The sequence below is a fragment of the Hibiscus syriacus genome, unplaced genomic scaffold (assembly GCF_006381635.1).
Source record: "Hibiscus syriacus cultivar Baekdansim isolate YM2019G1 unplaced genomic scaffold, ASM638163v2 tig00110502_pilon, whole genome shotgun sequence".
Classification (NCBI taxonomy): Eukaryota; Viridiplantae; Streptophyta; class Magnoliopsida; order Malvales; family Malvaceae; genus Hibiscus; species Hibiscus syriacus.
The window spans coordinates 427374-446212 of NW_024062763.1; the positions used below are offsets into that span (position 1 = coordinate 427374).

Genomic DNA, 18839 nt, shown 5'->3' on the forward strand with positions numbered 1-18839 from the left:
TCTATCAAACTCAGTTTACACTATTCGTAAGTCAAAATTCAAACTCTTGATCTTAATATATCATTTCACTATACCAACTGATTGATTGACAATAATATTGTTTTTAAAATTGAAGGTTGCATCAAGTATTGATGAACACTCCACGTTCCATGACAAGGACAAACAATTCCATTCCATATCAAGTGGGATTATTTAAAGAAAACAACATAAATGAGTTAAAAGAAAATCATTTTAAGCACCCAATAGCTTAATGTATACATTCAACAATTCATATGACAGTTTTAAAATGCTATTAGCCACATCAATCAGTTCAGCAACCGCGGGACATTTTAAGCCGCGGCAACAGTGCCAGCCGGCCTCGCCTCAGGTTCTGTTGGAGAATCCCAGAAGGTGGTCTTCTTTCCGGTCTTGGACACAGTTTGCAGAACCGCATCGGGCTGGACGTTGCCCTTCACGGTCACTTTCTGCTCCTTCAAATCTACTTCAAAAGTTTCCACACCTGAATAGTGATTTATGATAAAACATATGAATATTAGTGATCATTATTCTAGTTCTTCAAATCTGATTTCGTATTGTTTGTATGATACTATATAAAATATTTTTGTTGCTCGGTAAGGATTGATCTGTACACTCGGGGGGGGGGGGGTCAGCCTCTAGCTTCAATTCTTAGGAATTGATCCCCTATACGGAAAAGATCAATTCTTTTCTGCTTTGCTTCAAGGACAGATTGGTCGGATCAATCTTTTTCCTTTGGTTCGCCTTTTGGAACAGGCCGGACACATTTCAAAAGAACAAGACATTTTCGGAAAAATGGGTTAATTGATTGTTCACCAAACTATTATTTTCTGATGAAGAACACCGGAAGTCCTTTTTCTGCAAAACAATTGGACCTAAACTAATCTGCTTCTCCAATCTAATGGATGTATGTAATCTGCTAGCTTAGAAAGTGGTTCTCACGGCGAAAGAATACAACGGAAGCAGTCGTTTAACCTAATTTCCGATGAAACTAGCCTCAGAATATGGCAGATGATCATCACGAAAGAACAATGTGCTAACAAAAAGCAAGAGTTACAACACACCTTGCATTTTCCCCAGAACTCTCTTCACGGCTCCAACGCAGCCTTCACATGACATACCAACCTTGAGGACAACAGTCTGCAATTCAACCGAATCAGAACACGGTTTACAACATCATCAGAAGAAACCTTACAAAAGCAATGATCATTGGTTAACAACCATGAACCACAAGACAAAAACGAGGCGAAAACATAGAATTAGATGCTTTTCGAAATTGAAATAGATCATGGGAACCATTCATAAGAACTTGGTGGTCCACCAACACAGGTAGAATGGAATTCCATGAAACCAACCAACCACTCCATCCAGGATGAAAAGCATCTCACGGGAATTTTATATTTATCTTATAAACTTTTAGAGGACGAAAACATATTATCGATCCAAAACACCTAAATTATATTAGAATTTGAAAATTTTAAGTGCCGACCGCCCCGCCAGCCTCCTCGGTCCTTCCCTAATCTCAGTTCACCCATAAATTGAAGGTCAACTCAATGAGAAACCAGAAACAATGCCTCTATTCGATTAGAAAAACTAAAAGATAATATAGATTATCACCATTTAAAAATTTATGCCCAATCATGTAAACCGATAGGGTTTTAAATTTGATTTCAACAACACCTAAATCAATCAATTTCATTCTTTCTTTAACAATTTATTCCATAATCCTCGAAACCCAGAAATTGTTTTAATATTTCAATCCTAAAGTTAAACAGATAACGACCCAGATACCAAAAACCAAGAGTCAAAGCCTAAACATAGACTTTTCCCAACATACAGAAAACAAAACACAAATTTGGAAAAGCTTCATCCAAAAGAACGAAAAGGAATCAAAATATTATTGGAAAAGTAAAAGCAAAAGAAGAAAGTTACCTGAGACATGGCTTTAGAATTGGAAATTCAAAGGGAGGAAGAGGAATCAGAAGATATTGTTGAGGATGGGGTATGATGCTAAAAAAGGGTCGAATTTTATAGAAGAATCATTGGTGGGCGCTGGTGGCTTGGACCATTTCTTCCGTCTTCAACGTAACGTGACGTCCAAACCCAGAAAATTTTCAACCATTTTCTACCTTTCCAGTTAATTAGATTTGAATTTAATTGCATGTATTTGAATAATCACCTTAATTTATAAAATAATTTTTCTTAATCAAGAGTATAAGATGATATTTATTTAAATGTATTTAATAATTTAATAATAAACATTCATACTGGTATTCAAATATGTTGTTTTAATAAATGTTTAAATTAAAAATTCGTAGTCAAACTATGTTTTTTAAGTATTTAAATTATTTTTTTATCGAATTAAGGCCTTAAACTAATATATGTAACCATTTTAAGTAACTAAACTATATTTTTTTGTCAAAATAAGTTCTGAAACTATTTTTTTTTGTTTTAAATCCCTAAATTATATTTTATCAAAGTAAGTAATTAATCTGTGTAATGTGTCAATATCTTATTAGTCGAAAAATACTTTCTAACTAAAAAATGATGAAACTTAAAAATATTTAAATATAATAATTTAAGAGATTAGTTTTACCAAAAATAGTTTAATTACTTAAAGAAAAAGAATGTATACTCTTTGATTATTTATAAATATTATTATTTTTAAAATACTTTTATTATTTCACATTTATCAAATTTATATATAATACTTAAAATTTATTGTTATTTATAGTGAAGTTTCCATATACATTATTTATTTATTTTCTTAATAATATTAACTTAAAAATTTTTGGCAGAGGCTTCATTAACTTTTTTTTCATTAAAAAAAATCTAGCCGCTCTCTCCCTTCCTCTTTTCCTCCATATTTTTTTTTATAAAACAAACGACTTCGGTGATAAAAGAATCATTATTATTTCTTAAATTTTCGAGTTCTAGCACCACGAATATTAAGAATATGAGCTTTTAATATCAAATGATTGAGAGTTATTTTTGAACATATATTGTATCGTACTTACCTTATATTAATAAAAAAATAGAATTTAAAATTAATTGGCTATAAACGCTTGCTTCCTCATTTTCTCAATCGTACTCCAACCGTTATCTTTTTTTTTAAGTTTTTGCTAGTAGACAGTGATATTAGTCTTTGTGCTAGTTATTGTCATCGCTATTTCTTTTTATTTCATTTTTTTTTCTAATAACTCTATCTTTCTATCACGATTTTTTTTTCTTTTTATAGCAAGTGTTTTCTATGCTTTTGACATATTTTTATTTTCTTTTTCGACGTTTGTCGTTTATTTTTTTTAAAGTTAACTTTAATATTGACACGACTGATCAATATGACACTCATGTGTTATCCCGTAGATCTTCCCTACTTTGGATCCTCTAATTAGATATGGATGCACAACCTGTGAATCGTAGATAGTTATCTCATGATGTTTGGCTCTGATTTGCTTTTTATCGGTGGTTTTCAGTAGTTTAATCTTATGTTGTTGTTCGTTTGCCATAGCAGTCGACTTTGTTTGTATCTATTTTTTGTTCGAATTTTTCTGGATACAATTTATATCTTTTCCTTGTATAGTCCTTGTATAATCTTGAGTGACTACTTTCTTAATGATTTTAGGAAAATATTCCAATTAAGTGTTTAGTTTATGATTTTTATTATAGTTTTAAGTATTTCTATTTCTTAATAAAATTAGTTGTTTCTATTTAAAAAAGTTTATTTGTTATAATAATTAATATTGTTTATAATTTAAACTTATATATATATATAACGATAGAATTATAATTTATACAATCAAGTATGACATGTAGAATTATGATAATTATATTATAATTATCAAATATGTATAGATAATTGAAATTCTAATTAAATGCGTAATTTTAATATATTAATTACATTTTCATGTAAGTACTATATAATGTCTAAATACTGATGAGTCTAGAAATATTTTTGAAGGTGGATATACATATGTTAATAATATAAATTTGTTGAATAGTATTGACATAAATAAGATTTCAGGATAGACAACATCAATAAATAAATATCTAATAAAAAATTTGAATTTTAAAAATGAATTTATACTATTAAAAAATAACATTTAGTATTAAAAAATGAGATAATTGACATTTACTAACAATATTTTTCCTATGAAAACTTTAAATTATTCATGCAGAATATGTATAAATATTTAAAAATTAATCTATATATTTTAAATATGTTCAAAATTTGACTTATATTGACATTTAATACTCAAACAAATTATTAAATTGATTAAAAAACTTGTTTGAATTAGTATTAATAATATTTTTTTATTAATTTAGGGCGATTACAAGTAGGGATGGACATGGGTCGGAGTTGGGTTGAGTTTCTGCCAATCTGACCCGACCCGAAAATTTTACATACTTCACCCATCTCGATCCGATCTGAAAAATATATACCCTCCACCCAACCCGATTTTCTATTATAAAATCTGAACCCAATTCGACCCGACCCGAAATAATAATAAAATATTTTTTTATTTTATAAAAATAGTGATTTAATTGAAAAAACAATATATAGAGGGGTATTATTGTAATTATTCATAACTATATAAGGTAAAATTATATTTTTTTTCCGGATCAGGTATTTTTCACCCTAAACCTGAATCGACCCTACTCGAACATCACATTTAAAAAACTGACCCGACCCGACCCCAAAATTTATTTTAAAAACCCAACCCGATCAGGTCGGGTTCGGGTCCCATGCCCATCCCTAATTACACGTGGTAATATTTATTTTAAATATTCTCAATCATTTGACAATGAATGCTCAAATAATTTGCAATTGTTGATGCACAAACTCGACACTTTTAAGGATAACAACAATCCCTATAATCACTACGATAGTTTGATTCGTGTTTAATATTAATAATTTAAAATCCTAATTAAAATATTTTAAATTTTAAAAATCAACAACTTTGTTGTTGTTGTTGTTGACAGAAGTCCTTGGTAAACGGGTACAAGTGGGTGGACGGTTCAATTCTGATAAATTCGGTGTTAGTTATGTTGCAGTACAGAAGCTTCTAATAAAGGAGCGGTACATATGTTTTAGTACAGACCGCTGGATATACTTTAGGCTAAATAACGTATTTAGTCAATAATTTATTTCTTTGTTTTTATTTTGATCATTAAATTATTATTTTTTAAATTTATTTTCAATATTTTGTTTTGTTTTTATTTTGATCTTCCAATTGTTAATGTTGACGCTAGGGGTGTTCAAAAGCTTAATTCGGTTAACCGACTGAACTGAATTACCCATATTTTTTTAACTGATTTTTTTCCCATTTAAACGTTAACTGCACCGATATTTTTCAAAGAAAAAAATAACACCCCTAAAGCAAAATAATATATATTGTATATTATATATTTTTATTTTATTCGGTTAATTTGGTTAAGGCAATTTAAATACCCCTAAAGCTAAATAATATATGTAATATATTAAATATTTAATAATTTCGGTTAATTTGATTAATTAACCGATTTCGAACCGAATTAATCGAAACATAAGTTTAAAAAAATATTTAACCGTTATTCGATCGAATCAAAAATTAATCTACCAAAATTCCTGTTCGATCGTTTAATTCGATTTTAACCAAATTTTGAACACCCTTATTTGATGCGATATTTTTTTAGTAAAAATCAACACAGATAAAAAAAAATTATCGGTAGTAAAATCAATTGGACACATAATCATATTATAAAATATATTTCAAGATAAAGTGAAATAACTTGGACAAAAATTGTACCAATTACGAAATTAAAAGATTAATATTTAATTAAAAATAGTATAAAAGTAAATATGAAATTATCAGTATAGTTATGAAATTAACCTTAAAAATAACAATGCTTTTAAGAAAAAAGTAAAATAAAAATTTAGACCACAATTAAAAAATTATTTTAAGGATTGAACTGAATAAAATGTAAAATTAAATTTAAAAATATATTAATATTAATTTTAATTAATATGTACCAACAGTAAAAATCGTTCACGCACAATTTCACCTTCATCAATAAATTTTATGACTATACTCAATTGTTATTTTTTAGATATGTCTCGAGATTCATAAATAATTATGTAAAACTTTGAATCACCAATCTTCTTGTATTTTTTACGCTTTTTGAGTAAAGATGTGTAAAATTTATTTTTAAAGGGACGAAAATATATGTTTTACATTTTGTGTAGTATTTTCTAGCATAACGTCTCGTATATTCTTATTGTAAAAAGAAAAGAATTTTAATATCTCGAGAAAATTCCCTCGATTTTTATACTTTGTTGTCTCATCATACCCCCTGAATGTATATTTTTTTTGAACGTGAGTCATTGTACAACTTCTACTTAAGCACTTAATTTGAGTGCGCTTGATCCCTAATATTATTGTCTCTTTCAATTTATGTCTCTCGACTGTTAACTTTCGTTAATTTATTAACGAAAATCTCTAACATTAACATTATTACTCCTTTCAATTCATGTCCCTCGACTGTTAATTTCCGTTAACCTATTAACGGAAATCTGAGTTGATAATTAAAAAATTAAAAAATAAAAAACCAGACCCACGTGTTTCTTTTTCGTCTTCATGAACTCTCAACCAACTCATGTGCTTCTTCTTCTTCTTCTTCTTCTTCTTCTTCTTCTTCTTCTTCTTCTTCTTCTTCTTCTTCTTCTTCTTCTTCTTCTTCTTCTTCTTCTTCTTCTTCTTCTCCTCCATAAACTTGCTTCATCGGTTCTGCTGTAACTCCAATCTCATGAAGCTGCATTTAATCACACATATATATATATAGTTTTTAATCATTACTGTAACAAATATCCACATTCTTCTTCTTATTCTTCTCACTCCTGTCTCTCTCTCTCTCTCTCATCTTCATTTCTCCGATAGCAACTCGCACTGAAAACCTACCGATAGTAATTCACTTTGTTTCAAGTTTAACTGCTCAAATACTGGAGCAGAAAGGGTACACTCGTTTCACCCTTCACTATATGAAGTGGTCTTTCAAAAAAAAAAATGCAATCTTCTTCTCATTTTTCTACTATATCAGTGATTTTAGTTTCAAAAACCATGATTTTCATTCTCCAACTTATACATTTTGGATTGTTTTGGTGTTGCTCATGTTATTATCCGATTGATTTTCAGGTGCATGTATTGCCGAGGGAGATGTTGAAATTCTTGACATATGGTATAGCCATGACACTTCTCAAATGGTTCCCTGTGAAGCTAGTGGATAAGTTGATTTTACTGGTATCCGACTTCACCTTGGGCAACATGGATCAAATGGGTCTTCGGCTGTCGAAAACGAGTCTGATTCAGCTAAAAAATGTCACCGAAAAGACGCCGGTGCTCGATGTCGGTGCACTATCACAAATAAAATCCTATAAAATCAAGGTAAAAAAATAGACCCTCGCGTTTCAATCGCTTTCTAATATTCTTTTCAAGTGTTTTGGTTTCAAAAATCATGATTTTCTCGTGATTTTCCCATTTTAAACCAAGTCACCAAGCTCGGCGAAGGTATCTTCACCAGTTATTCGACTAGCCACGAGGTGACTGATGGTACGTCGTTCGATGGATATGGTGATGGAGAGCCTGGATGGAAGGCGATGGAATGTTTATGTGTGGTCTAATCTGAAGAAGAAGAAGAAGAAGAGCACGTGGAGGGTGGTGGAAGATGTCTGTCGGCGGCGCCTAACGCCGGCGGTGAGAGGCGGACGACCACTGGGATTTTAGAGCTTCTCTCGAGACAAATTGAACAAGATTTACTTGAGAGAGAATGAAAGAAGAAAAAGATACAGAAGAAGAAAGAAAAAAAGAAGAGTTAAAGTGGAAAAGAAGAAGAAGAAGAAGAAGAATAGTTGAGGTGGGACGTGGTTTTTTTTTTTTAAATATTTTACTTGCCACGTAATATTTTTGAACTAGAATTAACGGCAGAGGACTTAAATCGAACAGATTAATAATGTAAAAGACCAAGGACACTCAATTAGAGAACCGATAATTAAAGTCAGACAGACCAAAAATAAAAGGGACTATTGGCATAATTTACCCTGTCTTATTTGATTAGTGTATTCAATATTATTTATATTCATTCTGTTTAGGGTTCTAATTTCAGTCTACATGAATCATAAAAGCTCTAGTAATTTGATAAACATAACAAACTATGGTGAAGAACATCAAAAGGGTAAAGGAAATGAATCCTATTAACGTACTTTTTATGGGTGCGGTCATTATGATATACTAGGAGTAATTGTCGGAACCAATTTTCACCAAACTAAAGGCAAAATTTTGGTCTTGTTATATATGATTTTAGATAAAAATAGGATGAGTTTATTTTTGAATAAAGTAATTCCATTGAAGGTTGATACACTTTTTGTAGTTTCAATAATGTTTTATGATTTCTATAACTCAATTGATGAAGCATTGTAATTATTTTGGGTCCACAAATTAAAAATAAAATAAGTACAATACTTGTCTTATTTTTATAATAAATTTAAAAATAAAACTATAAAAAATAATAGGGTTGAAGGATTTGTTAAAATATCAATTTTCATCATTGAATTTTTTTATATTAACTTTAATAAATTGTTCATCTTTCCATAAAACTCTAATTCAATAACTATAATAAAAAAAATCCAATTAAATCTCTTTTATTTTTGTCTTTCTAAATTCTCACAATCAATTCACCAAATCTTGTTCCCTATTTTCCGTATAAATGAAATTTTTTTTGACGTTATTTATTTCTCTTCAAAACTCAATGGGAAAAAAAGTTAAAGTATAATTAGCATAATACTTTTCTATATTTCACAATTCTTGGAAAGTATTACTCTCGTATTTTAATTTCTCATGTTTCTCACAAACACAAAGTTACAATTGTTTATCATTAATGTGAGCACTCTAACATGCCACCTAGCTCCACGCAACCCCTGCATCAGAGACAACCAGCAAGCAAACAAAATAGTTATCTTTTTAATTTTTTCTGTAAACGGGTATAAAAACCCATGCAAAAACCATAAAATCTCTCGTTTTTTAGTTAAAAACTCTCTGTGTACTGATTTTTTCTCAAAGCAATAACAAGTATTTCAAGGTTACTTTTTTTTCGTTTTTAATTTCGAATCGTTTTTTTGGTGTTTTCACTGTTGCTATTTTAATGCTTTATGTTCTAAATCATAGAAAAGGGAGGTTTTTTTTAGTTTACGAATTAAAGCTATAACCTTTTAGGATTGTTTCAAACGCTATAACCTTTTGATTATCAATAAAAAAAGATTTTTTTAAAAAAAACCGAAATACATAATAGTTTTTCGTAGTAATAACACAAAAGAAACAAAAGAAAATAATAGATTCAAAGTTTACCTTAATCGGAGGCGTCGCCGGAGTCGAGTCATTTTTTGGGTAGTTTTGGGGGGCGTTGCTTGGCATTTTAGCCCTAAATGGGGGCCTAGGTCGATAGATATGGGGTTTTTGGAGTTTTTGCATTTTTCGACCACCGTGTTCGACGGCCGACGAAGGGTCGATTTCTAGAGAGTCGAGAGAGCCTCTCTCTAAGGTTTTTTTTAAAAAAAAAAGAAAAAAATGAAAATACAAAAAAACAAATAAGTTGTATTTATAAAAAAAATTTGGGGAAAATTGCACTTAAGTCCCCCAATGTTTTGCGTGTTTTTACAAAATGGTCATGTGTAGGGACCTATTTCATAATTTACCCATTTTCATTTGTGTTTTTGTAATTTTTGGTATAATTAATGTTTAGTCCCCCAACTTTACACTTTTTTGCATGTTAGTACCTATAGGGACTATTTTTGTGATTTACCCATTTTCATGCATGTTATATATTTTTTTTGGTAAATTTATATTTAGTCCATGTAGTTTATGCATGTTTTTATATTTTAGTCCCTACACTATTTTTTTATTTTATTTGGATTTAGCCTTTTAATTTTGATTTGTTTTAATTTAGTCCATATTATATGTCTAATTTATTTTCTTTTTAGCTTGGTAATTTAATGTTTATGCGATTTAATCCTCATTTTTTATTTTTATTCCTTTGATGTGTGCTTGTTTATTTAATATATTTAATTGTGTTTATTATAGCTACTGTTTCTTAGTTTTTTTGGTTAATTACTTTTTTTAGATTTAGTCCTTAAATTAGGAGAATTCTTAATTTGGTCATCGCTTTTGATCGAGGTTCTAATTTAATTTTTTGAATTATAAAATTAATTTAAATTAATATTATAGCCTCCATTTTTAGTTAGATTTCAACATAGTCCTTTTAATTTAGGGAATAATTCGAGTTGGCCCTCGCCTAAATGCTCGAGGGACCATATCGGTTATTCGATTCAATAACTGATTTAAAAATCAAATAGGGTTAATATTAGAGCCTACATTTAGGTTTAATCCCCTAGGTTCCTTAATTTTCATAATTTGTCACTTTAAGCTAGGAAAAGCCTTAATTTACAATGAGCTTAATTAGGACGAATAAAAATTTGTCTGATTGCATTTTATTTTCAAACCTAAGACAATGTTCACTTATTAGGGAATTAATGGTATATCTCCCGCAAATATGCTCAGGGGTGACTACCAGTGATTCCCGAAATAGGTCGACATCCTTTTCAAAATCACATCATGATTTATAAAATTAAGGCAATGTCCGGTTATTAGGTACAACAACTGATCTCCCGCATTTATGCTAGGGGCTATTGGCATTAATAAACGAATACTCTTTTCAATTTTGCATCTGTAATAATTTTCAAATTAAATAGAGTTCGAACTCAAAATTTTCGATTCTAAATATAGGGTGATCAATTAGGTATTAATTTTTGGGCGCTTGTACTAATCATTCCCCACGCGTAACCGACTTCAGAACCTGATATCTAGATTTTCGCAGACATTAAAACTCAGTATTTTGATAAAAAATTTAAAATCACCCAATTTTTATGATGTCCCAATCGCACCTTAAAAGATTGGTGGCGACTCCTTTTTCAAAACCATGGCAAGTCCATGATTGTCACCGAGTTGGTAGCTGCACTACCAAAGCACGTGAAATCCACCGGGTCATTCGTATTTTTTTTAGTCAAGTTTATTTTTAATCGAGTTTATAAAATTATAAGTAAAATCAAATCGAATAGAATTTATTTGAAATTACAGCAACCAATTATTTAAGTACCGAGTTCTCCCAAGAAAACAAGGTTAAAAGTTAAAACCTTAAAACCATAGCACTCATAACACCTAAAATTATACATGAGATACAGGTACAGCATGAAGAGGGATTTTCTTGTGGAGTGTGACGCCATACATATCATTCATGTCCAAATTTTCTGCAGTTTCACCATCCGGTAACTTCCAATCAAACCAACAGACAAGGCTGGCCATCACATACTCTGTAGAAGCAATCCCAAACGGCATCCCAGGACACGCCCTTCTTCCGAAACCAAACGGGATGTAGTGGAAATCTTGACTTTGAAAATCAATGGAACTATTCGCAAACCTCTCTGGTATGAACTCTTCTGGGTTTTCCCACCTTTCTGGATCTCTATGAATGGCCCATCCGTTGACAATGATTGTGGTGTTCGAAGGAATGTCGTAGCCTCCGAGTTTAACGCTTGTCGATGTTCGTCGAGGAGCCAGAAGAGGAGCTGCTGGATGGAGCCTTAAAGTTTCTTTGATTACACACTTCAAGTATTCCATTTTGTTGATGTCGTCCATCTCTACCTTGGACTTGTTTCCCACTACATTTCTTACCTCTTGTTGGACTTTTTTCAGCACATTTGGATGCTTTAGGAGCTCAGCCATTCCCCATTCTATTGTCGCTTTGGTGGTATCAGTTCCTCCTATGAACATGTCCTGATATTATCAAAACTAAACACTTTAGATAAAGAGTAAAAAAGGAAAAGTGTCATACTAAAATTAACCCTTAATGTTTAATAATGTTCGCAGGCAAAACAACGCAATAACATATTATTATGTAAAAAATGACTTGTTACGTCAATTCCTTTTCAAAACTTATAGTATTGAAGATTAATTTTTGAGAATACAGATTGAGACAATACTAGTATGACGATTGTTGCATTCTGTGTATACAGAAGAGTGGATCTCAAAGGATGTCCACAAGCGATATAGTAGTATGTTTAGCTTTATGTTCTTTTGTAAGGATGTTTTTGCTTATTATGGTACGTTTGGTTCACGGAATGTAAGATTATCAGTGGAAATAAAATATTACCAGGGAATAGAATTACTGAGAATGTTGTATTTTGTGTTTGGTTGGTTTAGCAGGAATGTAAGATTACCGTGTTTGGTTAAAGGAATAAAGATTATTGGAATGCATATTTGACCAAATTGTCCTTATTATATATTTGTTTAACAAGTTGAAAAATATTTATATATTTTTTAAAAAAAATTTAAATTCATAAAATTTATATAATTATTTTAAAAAAATTGAAAATATTAAAAGGTTTAATGAAAGGGTAAAATTTTATCGATGAACTTCATATAAAATTTTAATTATAGATTTTTTTATAAATCTAAAATAGTTTAAGGATAAATTTATAATTTAACCTTCGTAGAATTTTTATTATTCAACGACAGAATAAGAATATTTTTGAAAGAAAAAAAAAATTTAAGGGCATTTTAGTCCAAAACGCCGGTAATCCAACAATACCTAAGGAAATGGAGGTAATGACATTTCCGGTAATATACCCAAAAAATTCACTATTGGTAATATAAGATTACCGGGAATGACATTTCCGGCCAACCAAACGGGAGAATGTGGATTACATTCCCATGAGAATCTCACATTCCCCCAACCAAACACACCATAGGGTATTAAGAATTTTGTAACATGTTTTAATATTGTCAGATGTTTTGAGATTATGTCTATATAGGCGACTCCTCTATAACCTTGATCATCTTTATGTGCTCTTTTCCTCCTCCAGTTTGGTGAGGAAAAAGATGATCTTGTATGCCCGTTTTCTTTCAATAAAAATCGTTGAGTAAAAGAAAAAAATCACTTCAATTTCTATTCTTTTTTCAAGCACTTTAACCTCAAAGTTCCATTTTGAGACAAAATATCCCTAGTTGAATGAAAATCATTAGGTAACTAATGATCGATTTTTTTGCTGACATGACAAATCTTATATATATGTCATGCAACATCATTACTTACGTACATGTACCATGAGTCATATCATCATTTATGTACATGTCATGTGTCACATAATCATTTATGTACACATGACCAGACCCATCTCAAACATTTTTAGGAAATAGAGCAAAACCTCAAAAATATGCCTTTATAAAATGAAAATATATTTCATTACTTTGAACAATTAATTTAATATTACATAAATAAATCATATAAAAATATTAACTTTTTTGAAAATATATTATTTTATTAAAAAAACCTTAAATACAACTAAAAGGGAGAAAATATAATTTTTTTGAATGCATGTATGATACATAGCTTTATTTTTAATATAAATAAATTGTATATTATTTTATTATTCCATTTAGATTGAAGAAGACTAAAAATCAAAGAATATTTGATAAATTGAAGAGTAAGATATGAAAAAAGAGGTTGAAAAATTGTATACCGTTTATTTATTCAAAATTGAATGAATAAACAAGAGAAATGAAAAAAGAGGATAAAAAACTAAACATTTTATGATATTATAAAAATTAGAGGTCCTAATTATAAATATAAAAAATTGATTAAATTTAATTTAAAATTGAATGAATTAATAAGAGAAATGTAAAAAGAGGACAAAAACTAAAAATTTTACGAAATTCAAAAAATTAGGAACCCTATTTATAAGTATAAAATTGGGGGGCTCTAATTATAATACAAAAGAATTAGGGGACCTGAACGGTTGCTCAGGGTACTCCCTTAAAACCGACCCTACACATGACATATATCACGTTGTTATTTTTTCATCTGATCAAGAGTTATTTTACTCTAGAATGAAATATTGAGGCTAAGTGAAATAAAAAAAATAGAGATCAAAGTTTAAAAAAAATTATGTGACTGCATGTGCATAATTGGCTTCGGAGTGCATCAGTAAGTCTGAATTAATTCACTTGAAGTTCAAAGAGGGTATGTTGTAGCTGCTGGTTTTAAGAAGCTATGGATGATCTTGTTATCGGTTTTTATGTGCCGATGATGTCTTTTAAATTCTGGGTGAATCATGTAATCTGATGGGATGCTGGTTTCTATAAGGCTGAAGGCGGTCCCATTCATTCGGCTACATGTTTGGTTGTTCCTTGCTCTGGGTATTTAAGGTGTTCGGTATTTCATGGCAATGGTTTCTTGGGTGCTGCTTTCCTTGTTTCATTTGTTTCAACTCAAGTAAATGGGCTCTCCTAGTCTTGTGAATTGATAGGAATATATTCTTATGAGTTTTGTTTTGTCTTTGGTCATGGGATGGTTAAGCAATAGTCGTGGATAGCTATTTAGTCTTAAAAATCATGGGATGGTATGTACTCTTTTCCTCCATCTAGGACCAGAGAAATTTCTAATGAGGCGTACAATTTGGTTTGGTTCCATCCGTTATTACTAAAATATTATCTTGCTGAGCTAAAAAAAAAATGTTAATGTTAAGAGTATATGCCAAAAGGAACAAAAAGGAAAAAGAATGAGGGGAGAAGAGAGGAATAACCAGTAGGACTCCTTTGATGTTGTCTTGGGTGAGGTCCATGTCATACATGCGGTCCTTTTGGAGTTGCATAATGATGGAAACGAAGTCCTTTTTATTTGAAACCCGATCATCACTTTCAAGACCTCTATGTTCCTGAATTACCTGATCGAGGAATGCATCAAATTCTGTAGACAAAGCTTTCATACTCGGAATATATCCAGTAACAACATCGAGCCAACCCAAGTAAGGAAACAGATCGCCAATACAGAAAGCGGTGGTGAGACTCAACAGCCTTTTACCCAACTGCCCGAACTTGCTGCATCCATCATCGTCCTCACTTTTGTGACTCAGAATACTTCGAGAAGCTATGTTACTTGAAACCAACATGAGCATCTCCGAAAGATTAACGGATTCACCTTCAAGACAGGCACACCGGATTTTGTTAATGAGAAGTTCAACTTCTTCCTCTCTTACGAACTGAAACGAGTGGACTCTTTTTTGGCTGAAAAGCTCAAGAACGCTGATCTTCTTCACTTGTTTCCAGTACTCTCCGTAGGGTGAAAATACCATGTCCCTTCCACCATAGTACAAGAAATCTAAAGCTGTGGTCTTCGGTCTGTTGGAGAAGATAATGTCATGGCTTTTGACAATTTCTTTAACCAAGTCCGGTGATGAGACGAGTACTGTTGATTTATACCCCAACTGCAGGAGCAGGAGAGGGCCGTAGTTCCTCGAGAGGTCTCGGAGAGAGCGGTGGGGGACTTTGCCGACTTGATGGATGTTGCCGATGATTGGCAGCTTTGGGGGTGACGGAGGCAGATTTAAGCGTTTCCTTTTTGACAGTTTAAGCCAGATTAAAAGGGAGAAAAGGAGGATCAGAGATGGAAGCCATGGATTGCTGGCGATGTTCAAGAGCTCCATTTTGAAGATGGAAGAGACGTGGACGACGATACCCCAATAATTGTGAACTCAATTGATCCGATATTTGAAGCTATTATTTACTCGTATTTGTTATCGTGTTTACTGGAATCTTTTAACCCCCTTTAATGTTTGTCTTTTTCATTTTATTTTGGTATCTAATAATTTTTAAATAAAAACAATTAATTTTATTAATAAGTAAAATATTTAAAATTATAATAAAAAATTATGATAAAAATTATAAATTAAATACATAATTAAAATATTTTCTTAAAATCAATTGAAAAATTAGTAACTCAGGGTCGTATCAATATCATACACAAAGAAAAAGTGAAAAATCTTATTCAAAAAACTGCAAACAACGAATAGATAGGGTTGTAAAATCAGGTAATCGGACAAGTTTCAGTCGGATTCTGGCAGGTCAGATAAAATCGGATACATGTCAAGTCAGGTCAATTTGATGGTTTGACTCGGATCAGATCGGGTACATGTCAAATCAGTTCTGGTCATTTTCAGGTTGATTTGACACCAAATCCAGATCGGGTCATTTTTAGTTTGGATCGATGTTAGTTCAGGTCAAAACAGTTCAGGTCCGAAGCAGATAAAGGCCAGGTTAATTTAGGTTCAGGTGGACTTCAGTCGGATCTCGTTCAGATCGAGTCACGTCATTGACAGATAAAATTCAAGTCGGATATTTACCGGATACAGAGAGTTCATGTCGAGTCTTTTTTATTTTTGGATTAATTATTTTGTCATCTTTCTTGATTGTTGAATTGCACGTTGTAATTGTATATGATTTCGAGTAAATTACAAAAAAAAACATGGACCAATTTTGTAAAAAATATAAATTTAAGGATAAAATTGAAGAAATGTAAAATTACAAATAAACTTTTAAAATATAAATTAAACAACACAAATAGGTAAGGGACCAAATTGAAATAAATTTAAAATGTGAGGATTAAATTAATATAAAAAGGACTAAATTATACTCATTTTAAAAGTTATGGGCTAGTTACAAAAATATAAATAACAACTAACAATGGGCCAAATGAAGATGCAAATATAAATTTAAGGACAAAATTGAATACATATAAAAGTGAAAGACTTAAACTTTAAATAAATAAAAAACACAAGGTTGAAATCAAAATAAATGCAAAATATGAAGAAATAATAAAAAATATAGTAAATTGCATTCATTTAAAAAATTGAATATATATATATATATATATATAAGACAAATATATATATATAGTTTATATGTAATTTACATGTAGTTTATTAATAAACTATGTAATTTATATATATAAATATATAATATATAAGATTTATGTATATAGTTTATATTAAGTACATATATATTACTATATAAATAGTTTACATTAAAAATTATATAATTTATATATAAACTGTAAAATTTATTAATCAACTATGTGTAAACAATATATAAATTATATAAAGTATTAAATTATATAATTTATATTAATATAATATAAGTTTATATATAAACTATATATATAAACTATATAATTAATATAAGCTATACATATAAATTATGTTTATATGAACCATATATATAAACTATGTGTGTGTGTGTTTGTGTGTGTGTGTGTGTTATGTGTATGTTATATATGTATCAACTATATAAAGTATATAGTTTATAAATTATAATTTATATTAACATTATATATATATATATATATATATATATATATATATATATAAACTAATATAAGTAATCTATAAATTATATATATATATATATAGTTTATAGAAATACTACGCATAAACTATATAAAGTAATAAAGTATACAGTTTATAAAAATCCTAAACTTTAAACCTTAAACTCTAAACACTAAATTATAGACCCTAAAACCTAAACCCTAAACTTTATAAACTATATATGTATAGACACAGTTGATAATTCATATATAGTTTATATAAACAATAGTTCATATAAATTATATATGTAACATTAACCTATAGTCTATAAACAATAGTTAATATATGTAACCTATAGTATATGTATACATATAAACTATATATGTAACTTATAGTACATGTATGTATAAACTATGTATACTATATATAAACTATATATATATATATATATATATATATATATAACATATACATATATATATAAACTATATAAAGTAAATTACATATATAGTTTATAGAAACCCTCAACCCTAAACCCTCAACGATATATATATAGACACAATTAATAATTCATATATAGTTTATATAAACAATAGTTTATATAAATTATATATGTAACATTAACCTATAGTCTATAAATAATAGTTAATATATGTAACCTATAGTATATGTATACATATAAACTATATATGTAACTTATAGTACATGTATGTATAAACTATGTATAGTATATATAAACTATATATATATATATATATATATAAATTATATAAAGTAAATTACTTATATAGTTTATAGAAACCCTAAACATTAAACCCTAAACCTTAAATACTATACCCTAAACCCTAAATGATATATGTATAGTCACAATTCATAATTCATATATAGTTTATATAAACAATAGTTTATATAAATTATATATGTAACATTAACCTATAGTCTATAAACAATAGTTAATATAAGTAACCTATAGTATATGTATACATGTAAACTATATATGTAACTTATAGTACATGTATGTCTAAACTATGTATAGTATATATAAACTATATGTATATAACCTATAGTATATGTATATATACAATCTATTTATATGTTATATAAACTATATATGTAACCTATAGTTTATAAACAATAGTTTATATTATTGTACTATATAGTTTATAACCTATAGTATATAATTTATAAACTATAGTTTATATTAATGTACTATATAGTTTATATTAATGTTAATTATCTTAACTATAACTTATATTAATAAAGTATATAGTTTATAAATTATAATTTGTATTAATGTAGTAGATAGTTTATAAACTATAGTTTACATTAATATTAACATATTAACAATAATTTATATTAATATAGTATATAGTATTAATATTAATTATAGTCTATAAACCATATACTATATTAATATAAATTATATTAACTATAGTTTATAAACTATACTATATAATTTATAAAATATAGTTTATCTTTGATATTAATTTTATAGACTATATTTTATATTAATATTAATTACAAATTATAAACTATATAATATTCATATAAGTCAATATTATTATTAATTATATTAATATTAATTATAATATATAATGTATATTAA

General features: G+C 29.0%; 2 protein-coding genes across 2 annotated transcripts; both read right to left on the reverse strand.

The window, feature by feature from the left end:
• Window positions 1-215: 215 nt before the first annotated feature.
• Window positions 216-2134, reverse strand: LOC120129511 (copper transport protein ATX1-like). Its single transcript, XM_039146983.1, has 3 exons — window positions 1948-2134; window positions 1080-1155; window positions 216-499 (listed from the first exon to the last, which is right to left on the reverse strand). The coding sequence occupies exons 1-3, from the start codon at window positions 1954-1956 to the stop codon at window positions 330-332; spliced, it is 255 nt and encodes an 84-aa protein (XP_039002914.1). The 5' UTR covers window positions 1957-2134; the 3' UTR covers window positions 216-329.
• Window positions 2135-11144: 9010 nt separating this feature from the next.
• On the reverse strand, window positions 11145-15618 carry LOC120129509 (cytochrome P450 71A1-like). Its single transcript, XM_039146982.1, has 2 exons — window positions 14678-15618; window positions 11145-11870 (listed from the first exon to the last, which is right to left on the reverse strand). Exons 1-2 carry the CDS (start codon window positions 15575-15577, stop codon window positions 11262-11264), a joined length of 1509 nt encoding a protein of 502 aa, XP_039002913.1. The 5' UTR covers window positions 15578-15618; the 3' UTR covers window positions 11145-11261.
• Window positions 15619-18839: the final 3221 nt, after the last annotated feature.

Coding starts and splice junctions, on each gene's coding strand:
- LOC120129511 (XM_039146983.1), bottom strand. Junction 500..1,079: donor AGTTCTGGGGAAAATGCAAG/GTGTGTTGTAAC, acceptor ATCACTATTCAG/GTGTGGAAACTTTTGAAGTA.
- LOC120129509 (XM_039146982.1), bottom strand. CDS start 15,577: ATGGAGCTCTTGAACATCGCCAGCAATCCATGGCTTCCATCTCTGATC. Junction 11,871..14,677: donor ACATCAAAGGAGTCCTACTG/GTTATTCCTCTC, acceptor TGATAATATCAG/GACATGTTCATAGGAGGAAC.